This window comes from Aethalodelphis obliquidens, unplaced genomic scaffold (assembly GCF_003676395.1).
Source record: "Aethalodelphis obliquidens isolate GAN/ISIS:26980383/991018 unplaced genomic scaffold, ASM367639v1 scaffold12, whole genome shotgun sequence".
In the NCBI taxonomy this organism is placed as follows: Eukaryota; Metazoa; Chordata; class Mammalia; order Artiodactyla; family Delphinidae; genus Aethalodelphis; species Aethalodelphis obliquidens.
The window spans coordinates 8,765,012-8,784,068 of NW_020837956.1; the positions used below are offsets into that span (position 1 = coordinate 8,765,012).

The window sequence follows — 19,057 nt, forward strand, 5'->3', positions numbered from 1 at the left end:
GAGATCATTGAAGGATTTTGAATTTGGGAGTGATACGATCAGGGCTTGGCTTTAAGAAGAGTTGCCTGCAGCCATGTGTAAAATAAGTTTTGGAGGCAGAGACCTGTCCTTTCAGTTGTTTTCATCATCTAAGTGTAAGGTCTTTTGGTTCCTGAACTAGAACAGTGGGAGTGTTACTAGAAAGGAGGGGATGTGTTTGAGACACAAAGTGAATTTCCAGACCCCTGCAGACTCTGTGTTTTTGTACATTTTAGTCTTGAAAGATATTCATGGCCTGTTTCCCAAGCCAGAGTCAGCCAGGAAGTAATGACACTTTGTAATTAGCATCTTTTTCCTGGCAGCAGCAACACAAGGCAGCTAAGTGTCACCTTTTGGGAATTCTCCCAGACCTTTCTAAGGATCTGTCCTCATCTGATAAATGGGTTGAGGTCTGGGGAGAGTAACCACTTGAAATGCTTCCTGACCTGCCCTCCGGCCTAAGGTTAGATGGGTAAGTAGCCGTGGGTGGCACATGCCCACTAAGCCCATTCTTGTAGGGATGACCAGTATCCAAGGGTCACGCCTCCAGTCCACCCTGTGACCCTCCAAGGCTGGTAACAAAGAGGAGTGTGTGGAGCTCTCTGTACAGCTGACACAGGCAGGCACATGCGCCCGGCAAGCACTGCGCTCTGCGCCACGGGACCCAGAAGCCCGTGGCCTAGTTGAGGATAAGATGAGTGCGCCTGAAGCAGGAAGTCAAATCCTCAGCCACGTTGTAATGATTAGAAGTGGCATATAAGTTAGAGAGCTCTTCTCTCTCTTACTTTCCCAGCTTCACCCTCACCCCAACACACATACATAGAAACACAATCTGCCTCTTAAATAATTTTTGATATATCCGTTTCCTGGCAGTCATAACGATTAGGCATGTTTCTGTGAATTAGAAAGTTTAGATTCCTCCTTCAGCCATCTCCCTTCTCACCCCACCTCCTTTCAGTCTGACTTAAAGCCATAAAATACTTCTGCCTGCCTCCCTGCCTTTAGTTCTGTTTGTATGAATTAAGTCGACAGGATAAATATTCGCATTCCCAGCTACAGGCTGAAACAATGTTTGCCTGTTCTGCCCAGTGAGTTGAGAAGAAAAGGGGGCCTGACATCACCCTATACTGTACATTCCCGGCATAGATCATTTATTTAAGTCCCTGAAAAAATACAGATGTTTTACCAGCCGAAATAAAATCCTGTGTAAACACTGGGCTTGGAAAAATGTGGCTCTGACTTAGCTTTGGGGGTTGGAGCAGCCCGGGGAGAAGGCCAGGAGGCAGAAGAGCAGATACAGAAATTTTATACTCGGCTGAATGTGATAGGGGCAGAAGTGTTCGCCCCCAGTCTGCATGCTGCACTAGAAGACCAGACTTTGTTTTTAAGGAAGTACAGCTGCAAAAGGGGATAAATTTGTTGATCTTTGGAGTTCGGGATTATTCCTGATTATGATACCTTCACCTCATTTATATCTGACCTCTGAAATGAGCATCCCTTTTCTTATTGGGGCTGTCCTTTCGCATGGCCTGTCTAACCTGGTCCTGTTATTGCTGGATCCTGCTGGTTTTTGGAGCTCAGCTGCTGTTGATTTTATAAAGGGGAAAATTGCCTGGAAGCCATGCTTAGTGAAGAGGAAAACCCATCTCAGCGTTGCATTCCCAAACAGCCATATATCATCTTGATCTTGTCTAACACAAGTCACTATTTTAGTCCAGCAGCATAAACCAGACATATTTTACTGGTGCAGCACAAGTTTTTTCAGGGATCTGCCTCATGACTCTTTTTGGGCCTGTGGCATTTATTCAAAGAGCATTACATTTGCTCTGTGGAGTCACTTTTAAGATTCAAAGCTGCCAGCATGGACCCCATGCTTTACACAGATGCTTGGGGCTCCCCTCAGTCTCTCTGTGTTTAGAGTGGGGATGGGGGTGGGCAGAGGCTAACTGTTCTCCAGACTTTTCTTAGATCCTCCCGGAGTTTCATTAAGGCTTTTGCATCTCAGGGGCAAGAAGTCTTAGTCCGCTCTAGCTGCTTCCTGACCACCCCCTCCTCGGGGCAGGTGTGACCAGCTCATCTCTGGGCAGTCCCAGGCCTCCTGTGATAGTCATGGGTGATGATGTTGCTTTGCACTTGGTTGTTTTCTGTGTGCTTTTTGTCTCTTTCTGACCTGGTCACAGCTGTTTTAAGTCAATAAAGCTTTCTCCTGTTGTTTTTTTTTTTTTTTTTTTTTTTTTTTGCTGGAGACACCCCTAAGTCCACTCTAACCTTTCTCCAAGGGGCCTGCTATAGCTGGAGGTCACCAACAGTCTTGGTCTGTCCCAGTGTGATTATTAATAGAGCTCTTTTTCACTCTCAAAAGAATTCCTGATTTGGAAGATAAATTACCCTAACAAGCCTCACATGGATATTCCTGACCAAACTCATTAAATCCCCCTCCCTCATTCCCAATCCTGCCACATATTCTCGTGATCCCTGTCTTGAAGCATGGCCCTCGATCCCCAGCTGCCTGAGGGAAGGTCTCTTTCCTGACCCTCAACTCCAGGTCTAGAGCAGCTGCCAAGTCCTGCTTCTTCAGCCTCCAAAACATCTCTCAAATGTACCCTTTCCTCTGCATTCCACTGCTGCCATCGTTTAGATTGGGGAGGAGTGAGGGGGAGTGTCACAAAATCAAATTGTCAGATCTTCTCATTTTTCAAAAGAGTTTAGACATCAGGGTGATTCTGATGTGAAACCTCCCAATTCATAAATGATGATTTCAAAATACTGTGTAGGCCGGATGAAACATCTGCAGCCACTTTTGGTCCACGAGCTCTTCTTGGTTTCCAGGCTCCAGTTTCAAACGTCACCTTTTGTCTAGACTGGCAGTAGTCTCACTCACCCTGCCCCTTCTGGTCCAGCCGCCTCACTGCCCCTGGCCTTTTCTTTCCGCATTACAGATCTGATCACATAAGAGCTCTGTCTGAGGAGGTCTTTGCTGTCTCCAGAACAGAATGCACATCCCTCGATGCTGCCTTTGAGATCCTTCTTTGTCTGACTTGACCCATCTCCAGCTGTGTCTCCTGCTACCCTACGCACACCCTGGCTGTGATATTGTTACATGCAACTATTTGCTGTCCCCTAAGCAGTCCCAATATTTTTTTTTACTTAACGGGTTTTTTTAGAACAATTTTGGATTTATAGAAAAAGTGAGTACAAAGAGTTTCCATGTTATTCCTCTCTTCCCCAGCCCCTCTCCCCAGTTGGCTGTTATTAATAGCATGCATTAGAGTGGTATGTTTGTTACAATTAATGAACCCATATTGACACATTATTATTAACTAAAGTCCATAGTTTACCTTAAGGTTCATTTTTTTGTTGTTGGCAATACCAATGTTTTAATACTCTTTAACACTTTTTAATAATTCACTTTCCTCTGCTTGCGTATTCTTTCCCCAATTCTGGCAAGATTCTTTTCAAGGCCAAATATGAATCCCATATTTGCAAATATGATATTCCTGCAAAGCCATCTCTGTTTATTTTTGGAATGGGGGCTGGAAGGGAGGGAGGAGACAGAAAGAGAACTAGCATTTTGATCAGGTGCCGAGCGTGTGCCAAGTACTCTACATATATATTCTTTAAAATCTCTCTACAGTCCTGTCAGATAGGTAGACATTATTATACTCTTTACTGCGAGGAAACCGAGGTGAACAAGTGGCCCAAAGCCCCACAGCTAGGAACTGGGTTTCCACCCAAGTCCTCCTGGCTCCAAAGGCTGTGCTCCTTGCCCCGCCCACAGGGCTACATTCTTACTACTGATCCAGCCTCCCTGCCTTCCCCACTGGATTAGGAATCCACTAGGGTTAGGAATCCACTGAAGTGAGGAGTGCGTATTATTCAGCTCTGTGTTTCCGCTCCTAACATGGGGTTGGCACCAACAGCAACTCACCAGACCCATGGGCACGTGTCTTAAAGGCAGAGTTAATACAGGAAGGGGCATCCAATATCGACATCAGTTCAGCAAATGCTTGTTGAATTCCTGCTCTGCACTGGATGTGGTGAAGGGTGAGGCCACGCATAAGAGCAAAGTGATGGCGATGCTATCGTGCAGGTTATAAATCCCAACCAGGCAGCATCTGGGAAATGATTGGTTTTCTGTTTATTTGCAACTAGAATGTAAGCTGCAGGAAAGCAGGGATTCTATGTGTTCTCTGCTGCAGCCCCTAGGACAGTGCCTGGTAATAATAGTTGTTTAATAAATATTTTTGGACTGAATGTTGGAATCCTGTTGCAAATTTGAGACGCCTAAAGTGACACTAAGCTCCTCAGAGTTCTCCTGTTCTCAGTTAGTCATCATCCTCAGGTCTGGCAGCTTCAGTTTCTCTGTGTTTGGTTTGATACAGTCCTGTATTATAGGCTGTTTCCAAGTTATCCCAGGCCTGGGCTTGACCACACTCTTTGCCCAGAAGTTCTTCTGGACCAGAACTTTAGGAAAGGACGGGAGGAGGATGAGCTGCCTCACCCCTGCTGTCCTTTCAGAGCTGATGGACAAATGATCCTTCCTGGGAGCTGCCTGGAGCTCCTGGATCTGACCTTGGACCAGAGTTCCAGGGGCCTGGCCTCACTTCTGGACTGAATGCAAAGGATGGCCTCATTTTTCTTGAGAGAATTAAACCCAGCACTCTTTTTTTTTTTTGGCCACCCCATGGGGCTTGTGGGATCTTAGTTCCCCGACCAGGGATTGAACCTGTGCCCCCTGCAGTGGAAGCACAGAGTCTCATCCACTGGACTGCCAGGGAAGTCCCAAACCCAGCACTCTTAATGCCATATGAGGGTAATCATATTTTCAAATATTTTCATTAATTATCTTGAAGGAAAAAGTTATCTCAAACATAGTAACCTGGGGCTTCCCTGGTGGCGCAGTGGTTAAGAATCCACCTGCCAACGCAAGGGACACAGGTTTGAGCCCTGGTTCGGGAGGATCCCACATGCCGCGGAGCAACTGGGCCGTGTGCCACAACTACTGAGCCCGCGTGCCTAGAGCCCATGCTCTACATCAAGAGAAGCCACCGCAGTAAGAAGCCTGTGCACTGCGGCGAAGGGTGGCCCCCGCTTGCCACAACTAGAGAAAGCCCACTCGCAGCAACGAAGACCCAATGCAGCCAGAAATAAAATAAATAAAATAAATTTATAAAAAAAACAAAAAATATAGTAACCTGTTTCATACATTTGCTCATAAGCCTTTTTTCTCCTCTCCCCTCCCTCTGGCTTCTCTGCTCCTTCTCCTCCCCTGCCCCCTGTTTTGCTTGTCTTCTCTGACCCTGTCTTTCACTTGTATTACTCTGTCTTTCCTACGTGCTTATTTCCACCGAGGTTCTTCTAAGCGTACCTCCCCCTCTATTTGTTCCATGTAAATAGATCGCTCTCCGTTCCTGGTGAATAACCAGGATCACAATTGTTGTCTGGTTTGTGCCCAAGGTGACAGAATTGATGGACTTGTAGGCCGATTTTCATAAACCAGAGCTACCAAGCGTTTCAAAAACAGCCTTGTTTTTGCCAAGTAAGGTGAGCAAATATAGGACTAAGTTTAAACATCCATCAGGAGTTATTTTTGAAGTGATTGCTTCTAAATGAGAGGCGTTTGAAAATCTCACGGCTTTCTTTACAAGTAAATTCCAAAGTCATGTATTTTGCTGGTGTCTGCTGATTAATTATAATCCTGTGACACCATGAAAAGCCCTGGTGGTTGGTTTTGTGCAGCTGTGGAGAGAAGTAAAGCTAGGCCCAGTGGCTTTGCCAGCTCTTTCAGGATGCTGGGGATTCGGGCAGAGGGAGGTAGTCTTTTCACTCTGGCAGTCATCGCATAAGAACAGAAGCCCCGGCCAGACTCATTGCTCCAGACTTCATGACGGGCGGTGTGAGTCCCTGTGGGGAGTGCAGTGAAGTAGTGATGGTTGATCGGTTGCTTCTGAAATAACAGATCAATTATTAGAGAAAGCATTTGCAGTCTCCACATGGGGACTTGTGTGCCTTCTCCTGTACAATTACTTCTATTTAGGAAGAAAAAGATTTTTAATAGCAGTTACATAAAATAAGTAATCAAAATTTCCTTGACTCTCTAAACCACAGGTGCTCAGCATATAGCAGATCTCTGACCCGGGAAAACCTGCCAGCTCATACCCATTTAGAGTCTGATGACTCTGGATCTCTTATCTTGGCCTTTGGTTTTCCTCATTGCTTCCTTCTGTATTTAACTCTCAAGTCCCTCACTGACAGGAAAGAGAGAAGAAAAAGTTGAATCTTGTTACTTAGGTAGAATCATGTGCCGCTCTGGTAAAGAATACAATAGGGAAAGAAAACAAACTGTTTATTAAAATAGACTTTCCAAGTTCTTGATGTGTTTATCTGTGCTTGCTTTGCTCCACCCTCCTCCTCCCCTTGATAAGGGCACTGAAGGATTTCTCTGACATGTCTTTTCCCTTGACACTGGCTAAGGTCAGTGGATCCCATTTACGCCCTTGTCCACTTTTGTTCTCTGCTGCAGGTTTGTACTTCTCACAAAGGCCTTGTTGATGTCATCACTGAGTGAACCCAAGATACACTTACGTGCGTGTGCCAATGCGCGCGCGCGCGCGCACACACACACACACACACACACGGCCTATGGCACGTGCTTGCTGGAATTGTGGCCTTCATTCTAAATATAGGCTGCTGGAGAGATACAACAGGATTTGTCTTTCTCTGCTTAATTCTGATATATAATGTCATGCAAGAATAAGAAAGTGGGGTGTGTCTGCAGTGCTCCCTCGGCTCCTGACATCTCAGGGAAGATCTAAAAAACCTAAATAGTTTACAGACATCACTGTCCACTGTTAGCGAAGGCAAGCATCATTGCGGCCTGCTTCTTTAGCCAAGCATGTTGTGATAAACCCCAAACCAGATTAGACTCACAGACATTTGATTTTTCCTGTGTAGTAAGATTTTGACTTTAAAAAGTACTTTTTTTTTTCCATATGAGACTGCTAAGATAGAGAAAGATGTTTGCATTTCTTTGCTAAAATCAATTTATAGGTTGTTTGTAACTAATAAGCTCTTGGCATCTAATGACTGGTCACAGAGTAATCTTCATTTTTTGGACTTGTGCGAGGAACCCAGAGCACAGGTACAGATGAAAGACGTTGGTTTTTCGCCACCTGCTGCGTCCTCCAAGACCAACATGATTTTTCTGCAAAGAGACCAGAGCCACATTTTGCAGGTGTCTGTTTTCTTTGAGGGGAATGTTTTAAGGAAACCTAAAAGGGAGGAACTGGACATTTAGGAAAAATATATTTTCACAGCAGGATATTGCTTTTTCTCTTTTTTTGGTTTAGGTTTTTCATTTGTTACAAGCCTTCTCAGACTCCAAATACAGAATGAATACATACTTTCAGCAGGAGCTGGCTGACGTCGCTGTTTGTACTAAAGCCAAAATCTGGCTGGCCAAGAGGTATGTTAAAGCCCCACGTGAGCATGGAGTTATCAGGGGTTAGGAATACATTGGAGAAATGCTGTTTCTAGTTGTGGGAGTTTTTTGTTTTTTTTTTTTTTTTTTGCGGTACACGGGCCTCTCACTGTTGCGGCCTCTCCCGTTGCGGAGCACAGGCTCCGGATGCACAGGCTCAGCGGCCATGGCTCACGGGCCCAGCCGCTCCGCGGCATGTGGGATCTTCCTGGACCGGGGCACAAACCCGTGTCCCCTGCATCAGCAGGCAGACTCTCAACCACTGAGCCACCGGGGAAGCCCAGGAGTATTTATCTTTTTTGAACTTTGGGTTGTGGTAAAGAAAGAAAAATATTTTCTTGACAATTTTTCTAAAACTGCTGTGTGGCTGGGGGGCATGTAATATGGCTTTTTATCTGTCCACCAATCAGCTTGTTTTTATGAATACCTGCTATGTGCCCAGCCCTGTGTTAGATATCCTAACAATGAAAGGCAGTAATTGACTAAATCATGTGGTACAAACTATCAGGTACCATTGCAGCTCAGAGATGAGAGATTGATGTTAGACTTGAGCAGCTTCAGAGGGGCCCAGAGCAGGTGAATAAGAAAACGACATGCAAATTGCCTTTTTGGGTAGGTAGTAGAGAAGATTGAATAAGCAAGGCAAAGGAGAGTGGATACGTTTTTTTTTCTTTTATTCATCCTTGCCATCGTTAGTTTTTTCTGAAACTTAGAACATTTACCATGTGAAAGATGGAGCAAAAAGAATTTCTCAATTTCTCTCGAATACACAAGGAGTCCTCTCTGTAACACTCTGTTCAAAATCTGTGTTACTGCAAGGGCCTCCCACCCACTGCTACATCCTCTGTGATTCTGGGAGAAGGGGGGTCCAGCAGAGGCCCATAGGCTACCACATTCCATGCTGTGGTATATTGCCTTTGATTAATAATTAGTATGTTGGTTGTCTAACATAACAGCCTCTTTTTTATTTTTCAAAAAATGTGCTTTTGTTCACTTTTGTTGGTCTCCCATCTTATATGGCAAGACAAGCAATGGTTAATGTGAGACCCACAAATCAGTGTAATTCAACAAAGTCTTGTGAGCGAGCATAGACTACACGATAGCCGCTGTGTTAGGAGATGTAGGGATGCAAAGGTGTAGAAAGAATTAGTCCTGGCTTCAAGGAGCTCCCATCCAGGAGGTGAGAAGATGTGTAAATAAATAATTTTCATCGAATATGGTGAGTATGATAACAAATGTATGTAGTAGGTACAGGAGTAGCCCGGCATTTGGAGGGTGGATGCCTTCAAGAGTTGGGAATTTTGCCAAGTGGCCAGGGTAGGGCGGGGTGTTCCAGGCTCAGGGAATGTCATAGGCAAAAACATAGCAATATGAAATGACATGGTGAGTGTGGAGAACTAGAAAGAAGTTAGCTCTTCTGAAACCTAAAGTATAAGGTATGTGTAGCAGAGAATGGGGCTGAGGAGATATGTGGAGGCCGCTTGGTGAAAGGAAAGCAACCCAGTGAAGAATTCCTCAGTGGGTAGAGATGTGAGTCTCCATGTTTGTCTAAACACCTGTATCTTTGGCCAGAGATAGTGATGGGGAAATTCTCTAGTATCTGAAATGCCAGTAAAGTGATGGTTAATGGTTAGCCTCTCATTTTTAGTACGATTTTTGTTTTCTCTTTTATTTAGAGAACAGGAGTTCATTGACCATAAACTGCTCCCCTGAGCCTAGTATCATTTGGCTTCTGTGTGGCTTTTAGAGAACTTCCCAAGATGGCTTTTTTGAGAGAACAAAGAATTGTGATCATATTTGTACTCTCATCTGTTTACCAATTAGTAGGCCTGGTCCTCGTAGCTATTATTTCTGGGGATCAGGAAGTCAGGGAAACGATCCTATTGAAACCCCTGCTTCCAGCCAGGACTGCCCCAAGACAAAATCTGAATCTCCTGTTCTTAAAGTTCTATAAGGAAGGAATTTCTGCCCCCTTAGTTTGCTACCCCTTGATGGGTCTTATAGAAATTCATCATCTGTTGGCTTCCTGAGTCAATTCCTGCTTGTTGGCTGGGAAGGAGGAGATAGAGTAATAGGCCAGCCATCTGAATGGGCCTTCATGTTGTGCAGTTCCCTGTGATGGATGACAAAGCTGCCATCAGCCCCCTCTTCAGCTGGAGAAGTCCTCCTGGTCTTCTAATTGCACTAAGAAAATTGCAGTTTTCTAATCAGTCTTTTCATTATTGTCTGCATCCACCCTTCCCCCCCATTCTCTGATTTTCCTCCATGATTTTCCAGCCCTAGAAAACAAAGGCATGAATCACTGAAATTCACTGGGTTTCCACCTTCTTTGCCCAGAGTCCAGGAAAGCCACTTTTATGTTTCCAGTACAGTCAACTCTTTATTATCCAAGTGTGAACTTTACACTCCGTGGGTGGTCTGTTAACACCAGGCTTCCTCTTGCTCCCCAGTTCACTTTTACCATATTAAGCAGGATGTGTTCAGAGCCTGGAATAGAGTTTGAAAGGAAAACACATGGCCAGAACACAATGTATCCCAAAGCCACGTGTCAGTTTTTCTGGATTATCCACGTCACTGGCAGGATAACTTTGAGTTTCCTGAATAGGAAGGTATAGAATCAGATATAAGTGATGAAGCCTCAGCCTGTTGCACGCCTGCCCTGCCCTTGAGGTCCTCAGAGAGTGTTGTCCCAGAAGGTGTTTGTCTGCACCGGGAGCCCCATGCTCAGATGAGCCACTTATGGGTCCTAGTGGGCCCTTCTCAAAGCCAACCCCTGACTTACATTCTCACATTCTTTTCCCCTGAAAACCATTACAATGCAGAGCATTCCAAATTTGGCTGCTGAAGAGGCTCCTTTATGTCCATAGAAATTTACAAAAGAAAGAGGAATAAATGTTCTTTTGTGCCTACTAAGGATTTTCTGTATCTTCTTAGTATAGCTTGAAATGTCAGTGTTATTGCAAAAAAAAAAAAAAGTCGGTTTAAATTTTAGCACTAACACCTTTTCCTTCTTCAATTTATGTTGATCATTAGCTTGAGTTTATTCAGTCCAGTGTGTACAAAAACATTAGTGAGGATGTAATTTATTTATTCCCCAAAAAGGGGTTTAAAAAAAAAGTACATTGGAGCCATTGGATGACCAGTTCCGTTTTTAAAATTTTAACCCCGAAATTGAGGGCATATAAAATAAAGACTTTTGTCATATATTTGTGTTTTGACTTTGCAAGATTAATAGGAATTTATATGAGGTGATTAAGCAATAGCCATGGATTTGTTGGGGAATTTTTGGTGATGAATGGCCAGCTGGCAACATGGCCCGAGTAGGGGACTGGGCTTCTGCTCTTACAGGCCGCTTTTCATTCCAAGATGTCAAAGCCTTTATGGAAATCAGCTGGTTAATCCTTCAAGTCCCTTCCTTCCCCTTTTTCCTCCATCCCTCTCTCCTCAATCCAGTTTACTGTCTCTCTCCTGGTGCAAAGGCAGTTTACCAACTACTGAAGGAGAACTAAGCTGACCCAGGCCAGAAACTGAGTGAAACTAGGGGTCAGCTGGTGGCCTGGCGAGGCTGACTGTGGGAGAGGAGGTCAGTGCAGCCCCGCTCGAGGCCCTGTCTGCTGCCCTTGCTATGTACAGATTCCAGCTCTTCTGTCCCAGCTGGATCACAGGTCCCACCTGAATAGGAAGGACTTTTAAAAAGCCCTGTCAAGTAAGAGAAAGAGGAGAAAAGATTTATTTACTTTGATTGAGAGTTGGAATTACTGTTATTTTGGGCTTAAAATTTTTCAGAAATCAATTCAGTTATCTAGCGTCTCCTTTGGTTATAAAAAGAAAAACCTCTGTGTGTGTGTGTGTGTGTGTGTGTGTGTGTGTGTGTGTGTATGTGTGTGTCCTTTTAGTAAATGTGGTAAACTTAATGGACTGTCAGATTCCATGCAATGGATGATGTGATGACCAAGAAGAAAAATGTGTCCTACTGAATTTTTTTCACATTTTTTTCTTGACTGTCAGTGTAGTTTGTGCTCATCATAGAAAATTAGGGAAAAGAAGAGAATATAAGTCTACTCTTACCAACATCTAGTGGAACCCACTGTTATTGGTTAACAGTTTCATGTTATTTACTTCATCTTTCTTCATATGCTTTTTTAATGTAGTTGAGATTATGCTATATATGTGTAAGCTGTAGCTTACTTTTTCCATTTAACAGTATCGTGAAAGCATTTGCTCTTATTGAAAACTCTTTATGGTGTAGCTGCTATGGAAAATAGTATGGTGTTTCCTCAAAAAAATTAAAAATAGAATTACCATATGATCTAGCAATTCCACTTCTGGGTATAGACCCAAATTAATTGAAAGCAGAATCTTGAAGAGATATTTGTACATGTTCTAGTTGCATTATTCACAATAGCCAAGAAGTAGAAGTAACCCAAGTGTCCATTGATGGATGAATGGATAAACAAATGTGGTATATATGGACAATAGAATATTATTAAGCCTTAAAAATGAGGGAAATTCTAACACACAGTACCACATGGATGAACCTTGAGCACATTATGCAAAGTGAAATAAGCCAATGACAGAAAGACAAATGCTACATGATTGCACTTATGTGAGGTTCCTGGGGTAGTCAGATTCAAAGACTCAGAAAGTAGAATGGTGGTTACCAGGGGCTGGGGAAAGGGAAATAGTTAGTGTTCAACTAATAGAATTTTAGTTTTACAGTATGAAAAGAGTTCTGGAAATTGGTGGTACACCCATGTGAATGTGCTTAACACTCCTAAACTGCACACTTAAAATGGTTAAGATGGTAAATTTTATATTATGCATATTTTATCACAATTTAAAAATTTTTTTAATAACAAACATTAAAAAAATTCTTTGTACTCTATCATTCCTCTAAGGTTATCGTCCTGACTTCTTATAATAATTTTTTCTTTTTTGCTTTGCTTTCTACTTTCCTGTCTATGCGTTGCCAAAAGTAAATTGCTTTTTGCCTGGTTTTGTAATAAGAAAAATATCTTTGAAAACATCACTTGTTAAAGGTAGCATATTTTTGTCACCTGAATAATCAGGCATTAAGTTTACCTTACCATTGTTCCATTACTGGCCACTCAAGTTTATTTCCCATTCATTCAACAAATATTTATTAAGCCCTGCTGTATGCCAGGCTATATTAAATACAGCAACTGCTTATTAAAACCCCTACTTTAGTGTAGAGAGGGCGACAAAACAGAGTCTTGTCAAATAGAATCATAGATCTAGAACTTTAGAACTGGAAAGAATCATAAAGTTTGTTGTAGTCCACTCCCATCCCCATGCATATGGGAAAGTTCAGCCCAGAGAGGTTGGGGGATTTGCCCATTTTCACACAGCTGACCAGGGTGTAACAACTACCTGACAACAGCTAACGTTTGTGGAGAGCTTAACTTCCTGCTCCTCATTGGGTTCTTTCCGCTGGACCACATTGCTTCCATCTATCCAGTGTTTTTACGTCAGGGCTTTGAATGGTGATAACTGAAGCATTTTCTAGAACAGTGCTTCTCAGATCTGCTCATGAATCACCTGGGGGCCCCTTAAAGTGAAGACTTTCCTTCAGTAGGTCTGGGGTGGAGGCTGAGATCCTGCTTTTCTGACAGGCTTCAAGGTGATTCCGATGCTGCTGGTTCTGAGACAGTATTTGAGGGCCAAGGATCAGAGAGTCGGCCCCTGTGAGCACCCAGCTCCACCCCGCCCGTTGAAATACTCCCATCTTCACACCCTCATTCTCAGGGCTTGTGTCTGGAGCTTGGAGCCGTGGGAGAGGGTGAGGCTCCTGAAGGGGTCAGCCCAGAATCCTTCCTCCATCCACCTGGGATGACCTGCACCGAGGGGGACCGCATGGCCCCAGTGCTCTCTACGGGAAGTCCACACTCCCTTGTCCGGGCAGCCATCCCAGTGGACTCAGTGCCTGGGGTAGGACCCAGGCTTTGTTGGCATGCAGTGAATATTTATCATTTTGAAAAATAACAGTCTGATATTCTGGTGAGAAAAACAGCCTCTCAAGAATACAAGAACAGGTCCCAAGGTTACTAGGAAATCAACCTTGGGAAATAAATTTTTGAATAAAACAGTGCTGATGGAGGGAAGAGATGATGGAGGGAGCTTATGTTTGTTGAAGACCTTCTCTTTGTGCTGGATCTAATGATTTGTTAACCCAAGTTAATTCTTATTTGCAAAAAGTGTTAGCTGTATGATCCATGCACTTCCTATCCAGCTTCCCCATCAGTGCTCCTGGCGCCCCCTTGTCACTCCTCCGTGTGCTTCTGCATCTCCCTAGTACTGCCTTCCCTGTCCACCCCGTTAGCCATACTCTCATGTGCTCTCCCCATTTTCTCTACTTCTTACTGGTCCCCCCACTAAGCTGAGGTGGTGTGAACCTGGAAGGCCTGGGATTTAAATATATAAGGAAAATATGCTTATAGAGACAAAGCTAGGGCTGGCTTTTGTGTGGCAATCCCAGTTCTGCCACAGCGGGTTCTGTGGCTAGCTGCAGAAGTCCTGCTTTAGGGTTCTGTTTTGCTTTACAGCTGAAGACAGCAGTTATTTTCTAACCACCAGATTTATTCACACGAGAGACTCCACTTCCCAGGCAGGAATCCTGGGACTTAGGTCTGATTCCATTTTCCCACTGTCCCTTAGCCCTTCCCAAATCCCTCGTGCCTTCTAGACCAGTCCTCTCCCCAGGCAAGAGGTCCTTCTTTCACAACTGCTCCGAGGGGCCCCAGCCCTTTGCCACAGCTGCAGGTTGCATTTCATTCCCATGCTGCTGAAATGAATCCAGTCGGGGTGGGTTGTTAAAATATTCAGATGATCATGTGGCATTTTAAGGCTATCATTTGTGGTCCCTGCCAAAACTTTAAGGGAAGCAAGCCTTAACAGGGATGGTTACTTACATAGCAAGTTTCCAGGCATTGCTGGGGGTTGGGTTTTCTTTGGGTTTGTTTCTTCTACGCTCTTTTTCTTTTTTTCAAAATAAAAGTTTCCCCAGTACTCCCCTGCCCCCTTTTTAATTGCTTTTCTTTCAACCCCCAGATTTTATTGGGGAGGGAGATTCTCATCAGGACCCCTCTTTAATCCCCCAGCTCAGCCTATTCAAAGTCTCTTTGAGCCTCACACATATTTGAATGATGAGAGAAATGAAGTTGGTGTATTTTAGACCCAAGCTTGTTGACATTTGTTCACTTCCCTTTCAGACTTCTCAGGAATGTTCAAGGTCATGATATCTCGGGATGAGATCCTGTTTGTATTTTTAAAAACAGAGAGAGACATTAAGTTAGCACATTTCAACCCAAAGCAATGGACAAGGTGCAAAACATTTTCTTCATTGGATATTCCGTTTAAAAATATGTTACGTCTTAAAAGAATAAGCTGTTTAAGAAGTGAAGCTTGAGAATATAGGATATACTTCTTGTTGACAGACCAAGCTTATGGAAACTAGTCAGGTAAAAGCAGTCAGAAATGATCAGTATATTAAACTGTGCCTTTGAATAAGTTGCCCAAGATCAAAGCTTCTTCATATTGCGGTGAGAAATAAAGATCGTTTGTTTATGCAACTGCACATCAAGAATTCAACCCCCAACTTTCTACTTTTAAATATAGAAATCTGCAGACCTAACCTAGAGGTAGTAATTAGTTTGATAAAGGGCTCAGAAATATCTGTCTTGCTCCACTTGTAGCTGTTGGCTTCCTGGGGTATTGTTGTTGGAAGATTTGGGCAGTGTTGTCATTGCCCGGCTTGCAAGGGATGCAGGCTTTAAATGGCCTCAACACATTTTCACAGTATTATGTAAAACTCTAATATAGTGGGTTATTTTTTTTTTTCTTAGCATGTGACATGCTTCATCTTTTGGGTAAATCAACACCTTGGTTACCTTCACTGAGCCATTCCCAATGAATCCAAGCCAATTCAGATTCACAGACAGTACAAAGCAGTGTCATAGGCACAGTGGGGAATATAGAGATGAATGATATTGTCCCTATTTCAAAAGCCAAGTGAATAAGACAGGTGTGGATTTAAGTAACTGTAAAGAAGTAAGAATTTAGTAAGTGCTGGAATGAGGTCAGACTGTATCACAGGACCCAGCTAGTGGGGGTTGGAATGTCAAGGATGTCTTGGAGAAGGGAGAAGTCTTTAAAGACTAGGTGAGATTTAATTGTTAGATAAGGTTAATTTTCATAGATTGGAGAATAAGTGAAGTTATAGTGGTATAGAGCCTATGTTGCTAAGTAAGTTGTGAAGGTCTCATTGCCCAAGTACAAAGGAAGGAATCTTAGTACAGTGCTCGCATCATGGGGACCACCTAGGCATATATAGTTAAGTCTGTATTATTGTCAGAGTTTAGCTATGATCCAGTCTAGTTGAAAAGAGCTTATCCATGTGAAACAACCAACAATGACATTCATGTAGAATTCTAACTCTGTAGTACATATAATAAGTATACGAATTCAAAAAAGAATGTGGACTGGGATAGCCAGGGAAGGCTTTCTAGGGGAGTTAGGTATTTGAGCAGGGTCTTAGAGCATGGGTGTGATTTGGAAACGCCAAAAGTGGTGAGACAAGAGCATATCAAGATGGTGGACAGTATGTACAGTGGCACACTGTTGGAGAAGGCATTTGCATGTGGGCCAGTGGGGGATTAGAGCTGGAGAAGACATGGTGTGTTTGGAGAGCAGTGCAAGATTTGATAAGAGACCAGTTGTGGCAGGCCTTAAATGTCAGCCAGAGGAATTTGGATCTGATCCAAGAGTTAAGAGGAAGTCAGTAAGCTCAGGCTTACACTGGTAAATAGGCTGCTGTCTCCATGCTCATGAGATACACTGAGGGGTGTGTTAAATCTCTCCAGCCTCTCTCAGTGATGGACAAAATCTCCAGCCCCTCGGGGAGGCTAACAAAAGCTCCCTAGTAGCAGTCCACCAGCTCCGTCTGGCACTTGGAGGCCCCTGTGGCCTGCCTGGGCAGCGAGTGTTGGGAATAGAGATGCTGCTTCTGTGCATTTTAGACTTCATGGCTATTGTCTGTTCAGCGTTGCTAAGAAGACCGTAGAACCACAGCGTTTATAGCAGGAAAGGGAATTTAGAGATCGTCTAATCCAGTGGAATCCTTTCTTCAAACAGAAGCTTAAGTGGAAGTTCAAGATATTCAAGATAATAGAGATGGCAAATACGTTGCAAGTTGAGATGGGGGCCTGGAGGCCCACCCACATAGCTTCTCAGCCATTGGGAGCCCCAAAAGGGACTCCAGAGAGCACCTTGACTCCCTATTTCAAAACAGGGATCTAATCCAAACCACTATCTGTAGACAGGAAAATAGACACAAGGGGGCAAGTAACTTCTTCCTACTTGACAGATGTGTCTGGCTCCGAAGATAGCCCAAATTAGGGATGTATTCAAGAAATAGCAAATCTGTTTCCTGCCTCTTGATTCTCTCGCTTCCTCTGCTGCAGCCTGATCATCCTCACAGAAAATACCACAACCCCAGGCCCTTGAGCTGCCCTCCTTGGATAGGGCACCATGCACTAGACCTTATTGCCACCAAAACTTTGCTATTCTAGATTCCCCTTTCCTCAGAAATCCACTCTCAGCTGGCTGACTGCCACTTGGTATGACCAACAAATCATGCTCACATGTTACCAAGTGCTAATGTGTAAATAAGTTAATTTTTCTGGGTAGTACAACTGTTTTTCAGTAGTGATCTTCTGGAGGCAATGCCTTTAACTCAAGTCAGTAACTTGGGGGCAGGCTTTCAGGCAGCACACAGACCTGGCAGGAGCACTTGTTGAGGCCTCACTTGACTTCCTGCTTCTCTGTCCTCATACTGAGCTGACTTAGCCTTGGTGCATTTGTCCTTTGTGGCCAGCTTCGGGCTGACCCTAGGAAGGCTTGTGGGGCACGTGGGCAGGTCTCACGTGAATGGGCCAAGGGAGCGGACTTGAGAGAGACCCTCCGGAGCCTCATTGTCGTCCTTCCCCTCAGCTGCCAGTGATGCCCAGGTTTCCTCAGCGACTGGACTGTCCTGCAGGCCTCTGGAAATAGCTTCCCACGCACGTTCGGGAGTTTATTCCCCCTTGAGCCGGAAGGGACCCTCACCAGCCCAAAGGCCCTGTGTTCCTGGGTGACCACAGGGAGGGTCACTTGGAGAGGCACTGGGTGAGTGGAAAAGCCTCTAGCTGTGAACGCACCTCCCAGAGGTTGAGGGAGGCAGGGTGCACTCGCGGGTAGTAGGTCTGGGTTCTGGCACCTGCTCAGCTACTAACCAGTGATGTGTGACCTCGAACTTCTTTGGGCTTCAGTTTTTGTCTGTAAAGTTGGAAGCTCCAAAATGTGCAATAGGTGAGGGTGGGGAAGGACATGGTGAGTAATGGGTATGCAGGTACAAAAGAGCTAAGCAAATATAGGGAATATTTATTGTCAGGTAGCTAAGTCTTTGTCTGCATCATCAGCCATGTTGAAGCAGCTGTGCTCAGAGCCTTGCTCTTCACCACACTGGTGACCAGGACACAGCACCAGAGTGCGTGGCTGCAAACCGAAATACCCTAATTGTTTGGCACAGGGTCTCACTTTTCATCTGATTGTGTTTGGGACACACGGATACAATTTGTCTAGAAAACCTTGGTTCTATTCTTGGTTTTTGCCCCGATCTTGGATAGGTCACTTGAGCTATATGAGCTACCTTGTTGATTTATAAAAATGAGAATAATAATGCCTACTTTTCTTCTCTCTTAAGAATCTTTTAAAGATAAAATATTTTTTGAAGATAAAACTTTTTTTTTTTTTCTTTTTTTGCGGTACGCGGGCCTCTCACTGTTGTGGCCTCTCCCGTTGCGGAGCACAGGCTCCGGACACGCAGGCTCAGCGGCCATGGCTCACGGGCCCAGCCGCTCTGCGGCATGTGGGATCCTCCTGGACCGGGGCACGAACCCGTGTCCCCTGCATCGGCAGGCGGACTCTCAACCACTGCGCCACCAGGGAAGCCCGAAGATAAAACTTTTAATAAAATGCCGTTGATATTATTATTATTGCCAAGGCTAATTTCCAAGTGTGTGCTTTGCCAGGTTCACATTAGCAGAGTTCTGACTGTACTGTTAGAAATTCTCACCTGTGATCTACATGCAGACTTCTCACGCAGCTTCTAGAAGTGTTCATTCACCTCACTTAATATATCCTTTTTTAATAATTCTAGGGAGAAATTAAGGTTGAAAAGAAAGGGGACTTCTGTTAGCATTTTATATAATAACCGAAGCTATATATCCTCCAAGCCCCAAACTGTACAATAAAAGTTTTCTTGGATAATACTTTTCTCCCATAATTCCTAGCACATTGCTTATTAAGTTATTAACCAGCAATTCCTCTGGCAGCATATTAAACTTTACTTTTAAACAAGTCACAGAAGGGGGGAAACATGCATCTCTCATAAAAGGAATAAAAAACATACACCCTCTAAAACAGTTTCTTCAGGCTTTGAACAAATCCCAAGCCCCACACAAGGTCCCTTTTTCCTCATTCTGTACACATAACTTGAGTGTT

At 44.0% G+C, this 19,057-nt stretch overlaps 1 protein-coding gene across 7 annotated transcripts in view; it reads left to right on the top strand.

Moving 5' to 3' along the window:
• The window catches only part of THADA (THADA armadillo repeat containing), a 313,719-nt gene that overhangs the window by 208,430 nt on the left and 86,232 nt on the right, over positions 1–19,057 (top strand). For all 7 annotated transcript variants that reach the window (XR_003434060.1, XM_027113258.1, XM_027113257.1 and 4 more), the window contains one exon: positions 7,368–7,483. Coding sequence is in view for 6 of the 7 variants with exons in the window: in XM_027113258.1 (XP_026969059.1) it covers positions 7,368–7,483 (116 nt within the window). In the remaining variant the exon portion in view is untranslated. The remainder of the gene's footprint in view (positions 1–7,367; positions 7,484–19,057) is intronic.